Here is a 5064-nt window from a genome sequence, read left to right on the forward strand (position 1 = left end):
GCGGCCTGCGCCAGTCTGCACACTGCCCGCCCGGGGAAAACAGAAAGCATCCCTCCGGGAGCCGGCGGCGCCGGCCGCCCACCTGCCGCCCCGGGGTCTCCGGGCCGGCGGAGGGAGAGGGCGCAGCGAAGCCGGCGGGGGCCGGGAGGCAGGGAGGAGGGGAGGCGGCCGGCGGGCGCGCGCGGGGGGCGGCGGTGGAGGAGGGGAGCGCGGGTGGGCGGGCGGCGCCACGTCACGGCTATTGTGGCTGGCCCGGTATATAAGGTCCCGCCCGCCGGCCGCGCTCCCCACCTTGTCTGCACCCCGCCAGCGATCCTTCGGCACCCTGCAACCCAGCGAGACGCGCTGCGCGCCGACGGAGCGGACATGGGGAGCGCGATCGTAGCTAGGCTCGGACTGGGGCTGCTGCTTCTGGCGCTGCTCTTACCTACGCAGGTGAGGTCCTGGCGCCCGGCGAGGGGGCTCAGGGGCCGCGCCCGAGGCGGGTGGGACCGCCCCCAGGGAACCGGTCTGCGCCCCCACCTTCGGTTGTGGACCCGAACTAGGAGAGAGAATCTAGTACCATCTGATCTGGGGGGAGAGGGGGCGGCAATTTGGAGCCCACTTTCCACTTCCTGGCAGGCTGCCCCCACCCTTTAGGCAGCCCCGAGAACAAAGCACCTCCACGCGTGGGCTCGGAGGACCCTGCCCCACCCCAGGTTTCGCACAGCCCTTCCCAGGCTGCCTGACGCCCACCGCCCGCTTTCTCGCAGAGCGGGGAAGAATGCGCCCTCTGCACCCCTGGAGCACCCAGAGACCTCAGGCCCTGGATCCCACGAGCGCCCCGCTTCCCTGTACGAGTGTCTTCGCGTCCCCTCGCGCATCACACAAAGAGAGAGGACGATCCCCTTCGGGGGGCGCAGCTCTCGCTCATCCTCCTCTCAGAGCTAGTTCGTGGATCCCGAGCAAGCCCCAGTTACTGCCCCTGTTAACCCACCTCACTCCCGCGTGTTTCGGGGCTGAAGTCTGGGGGGGACCCTCTCCTGACCCTGTGCTCTCCTGGGGACGACCTTACAGGTCACCAGCGGAGACCTCTGCTAGCCAGATTGGCTATCTCTGGACAGGCGGCGGATGGGACATTTGTGCCCCGAGTCCCCGCCAGGCTTTGTCCCTGTCCCCGCAGCCTCCTCAGAGCCTCTGTCCCGGGAACACCTCTTGCCCACGGTGTCCAGCGGGTGGGTGCGCGGCGGCCGCGCCTGAGAGACCGAAGTTGGGGGGCGCTGGGAGGGCGAGAAGGGGCATTTGTCTCCGGTAGCTTGGACTTGGAGGGTAGGTAGGGCTGTCCGAGCGGTTGGGTCTCCATCGCCTTGCGCTGGGGCTTTCTGAGGTGGGTCTCCTGAGCACTTCTTCCGAAAAAGTTGGGTGCGCCCGGTCCCCAGACATCCAGCCGCCGGGCTCACCTGGGAGCGCAGCCTGCGAGAGGAGCGCTCCTCGGCTTGCGCTCCGCGGGCCGGGTAACTGTACCCTATTGTTTCGCGGGTCGGCTGCTCTCCCGAGCCTTTCTCTTTTCCTCGGTGGGGGAGGGGCGTGGCCACTGGAAACGCTGGTCTCTCCTACCCCGCCCCATCTCCTTTCCCAACCAGATTCCTTCCCACACCCCTAAATTTCAGAGGGTTTGAGGTTAAGCAGATAAATCTTTGGTAGCTTAGTAGGGAAATTTATGTTTACTGTCAATTTCATATATTAACATTAGTTTTTTTCGTTGGTGTAGAGGACCCTTTGATTCTCCTATGGATGCACTGGGCTCTGGTTTGTTTTTTTTAAAACTCACCTGATGCACCAAGGCTTTGTTGGATAAGAATAGATTACCTTCAGGGATCCCAAATCAGGTCTTGCCCCCAAATAAGGAGCCCTGTTTTAAATTGTTCCCCATATTATTAATGCTTTCCTTTTACTGTGAGTGTTTTTCTTCTTGGTAGCACGCTCTGTTGGGTAGGTGCCAAATAAATATATTTGATTTCAATGAGATTTTAAAAATTAGTCTATTTTAGATAGGATTTATAAAATTTTTAGTTGATATTTGCTGAATGTCCTTATGGGATTTACAACAAAAGAAGCTGGGTTTTCTATGGATTTGCAACAAAGGATAAAAAGGTTTTATCTTTGAATTGATAGGTAGCCAAACATACATGTGGCCCAGGCCTGCTTGGTGCCAGGTTCTTGTCCCGGCTGTAATCAGAAGCCCTTTAAAACCCTCTCTTGCAGTGAGAGCTGAAATCTCCCATCTGCCTTTGTTCCCTGACAAAGGAGAGATTACCACGTGCCCTGCTGGACTGTGCATTTTATGACTTGAAAATAGTGTGGTGAATGATGCCACTCAGGCACTGGGGTGCTGGGGGACCTTGGTCCTTGGCCACAGTGCTGGGCTTAGTGACCAGGCAGGAAGGCTGCTGCTCGTGAAACCAACATCAAACCTCCTCATCTGTTGTGAAGTCATTCCGACTTCATGATGCTTTGGGTGAAATCATTTTGCCTTAAGGCAGAGACTCATTATATTTTTCAACTTAAAACAAATATTGTGGCCATTTTTGAGAAGGGCTGTATGTGATTTCCAGACTTCAAAGGGGCAGATAAGATACCCAGGGCCCCTTAAGTTTAATGCAAGGTTGTATTAAACAGGTTGGTGAAAGTTACCCAGCGAATTCGGGAAGAGAGAGACTCAGCTCTCATAACATGTGTCTCAAATTACCGTGTTTTAAAATCCAAACTATCAGTGCAGCTTTAAAATCTCCCCCTTCTTGAGAAAGTAGAAGAAGCCTATTTGTAACACCAGTAAGTCAGTATAATCACAGAAAGTGGGTTATTTAACTTGGTTCCTTATTACTTTATAAAGAATTAAGGGTCAAGCCATACACTTGGGAGTTACATAGTTATTGAAGAACATTTTTGTCTGCTTGTTTTTGGTTATTGTTACTTGCAGTCATTAATCATCACTAGGTAGTTGTTTTTGAAACTAAAGGATCTTGGTGGAACTGAGAAATTCAGAATGAAATGATGTGGGTAAGGGAATAATGGGAAATAAACAACCTGAGACTGTATCATCTATCTTAACGGCGTATTAAATGTATGTGGAGAGACAACTGTCACGTGGAAATTGATCAGTGTAACTTTTTATATATTTTAGACTTACTCAAATCAAACAACTGTTGTAACACCTTCGAGTAACTCCTCCCAGACTACCTCACCTGCCCCTCATCCAGCCAATGCCACCACCAAGGCAAGCGATGGTACTCTGCAGTCGACAGCCAGTCTCTTTGTGATCTCGGTCTCCCTTCTGCATCTCTACTGTTAAGAGACTCGGGCGAAGAAACATCTGTACTTCACCATCTTCTAAATCTAGTTCAAATGGCATCTATACATCCTGTGTGACAAAGAAAAAAAAAGAAAAGGAAGTCTTCATTGAATAAATCTGCTAATTCCACACATTATTTAATTGACAGAAATTATTGAGGATCCCAAATTTGTTTGGAGAGCATGTGAAGGGTGTGACTAGATGATGAATGCCAATATTAAATCTGCTGGAGTTACCTGTACAAGATGAAGAGAGACAACGTCCAAAATTAGTTGAGATGATTTCCTTAAATGTGGCTTAAGAAGTATGGACACATAAAGCTCTACCTTGAAAATGAGAATAGATTTTATCTTAGAGATAAAGAATGGGCTGTGGAACAGATTCAGTTTGCATTTGGTTCATTAAATTTATAAGGCCATAAAACAATTAGGTAAAACAAAGCTTCTGTGATTCTATTTGTATGTACATTAGCAGGAACTTCTAGGAGTTACTGTAAATTCTCCAAGTGTTGTTTCAGCAGTACTAATTTAATGCTGATGTACAATAGATAAAATTTTATGTTAAGCTATCAACTGTTCTCTTGGCAACTGAACTTTTCCTCTGGGGCTTTGGGCTGACATTGCATTTGACTTTTTATATAGTGCCAGGGCAATGATGGATTAATCTACCCCAAATTCAAGCATAATGAATACATTTTGCTTACATACTATTCCTATTCAAAAAGAACACTAGATTCATTTAAACAGATAACAAGGAATAGAAGTACATTGCTGTCAACAAATTGCAAAATATTTTTTATTTCTGCATACATTGAATAACTTTTACAGTTTAAAAAATGATCTGTTTTGAAGGTAAAATTGACAAATTTTGAAATTAAAAAGGCTAATATGTGATGGAGCCAAACTGTAAATCAAATATTTGTGAAGTCAATACTGGAAGCTTGCTTACATTGAATTTAGAAAAACTTTTATACTCTTTTCTGTAAATACTTCTTTTTAAACTGAATCAGAGTAGCCACATTTGGAACACTTTTTGTTATCATTTGATATTTTTAGATAGTTAGAACCTGGTCCTAAGCCTAAAATGGGCTTGATTTTGGAAAATAAATCTTTTCACAACTGCCTTGATGCACAGCAACCTTTTTAAAAATAGACACTCCCTAAAGTCTTTTGTTCACATGGTCACACACTGATGCTTAGCTATTCCAGGATCTAATATGGCCACAGTAGTTTTGAAAACCAAAGTCATTTTTTTTTCCATCTTTAGAAACCAACACTGGAATAACCATATCCAACAGATCTCAAGCTACTGTGTGTATGAATGAACATTCCCTTTTGTTTCACACCTGAATGCTGTATATCTGTTTTGGATTGTATATTGTGTTTGTGTATTTATGCTTTGATTCATAGTAACTTTTCATGTTATGAAATTGATTTGCATTAAACACAAACTGTAAATAAAAAGAGATGGCTGAAAGAGCAATCCATTGAATTATAAGTTTTTCCGAATGCCTGGAATACTTTGTGAGTTTATCATGGTTGTATGAATATTTGAACTACTAGGGACATACCTCAATATTTTCCTATTACACAGAACATTACAGTTAAGCTGTTTTGCATTGGCAACTAGCAACATGTCTTGATTAAAGAATTCATCTGAAAGCTGACATCTTTTAGGCTTTAAGTGGGCATCCCTTACTCAGCAACTATTGAATGCCAGCTATGTGTCAGGAT

The 5064-nt window shown here is 46.8% G+C and overlaps 1 protein-coding gene across 1 annotated transcript; it reads left to right on the top strand.

Annotated features, from left to right (window-relative positions):
• The first annotated feature begins 276 nt into the window (after nucleotides 1-276).
• Nucleotides 277-4813, top strand: CD24 (CD24 molecule). Its single transcript, XM_055433609.2, has 2 exons — nucleotides 277-435; nucleotides 3164-4813. The coding sequence occupies exons 1-2, from the start codon at nucleotides 367-369 to the stop codon at nucleotides 3329-3331; spliced, it is 237 nt and encodes a 78-aa protein (XP_055289584.1). The 5' UTR covers nucleotides 277-366; the 3' UTR covers nucleotides 3332-4813.
• The last annotated feature ends 251 nt before the right edge of the window (nucleotides 4814-5064 follow it).

The sequence above is a fragment of the Moschus berezovskii genome, chromosome 10 (genome assembly GCF_049115385.1).
Source record: "Moschus berezovskii isolate FMDL1 chromosome 10, NW_MosBer_1.0, whole genome shotgun sequence".
Lineage (NCBI taxonomy): Eukaryota > Metazoa > Chordata > Mammalia > Artiodactyla > Moschidae > Moschus > Moschus berezovskii.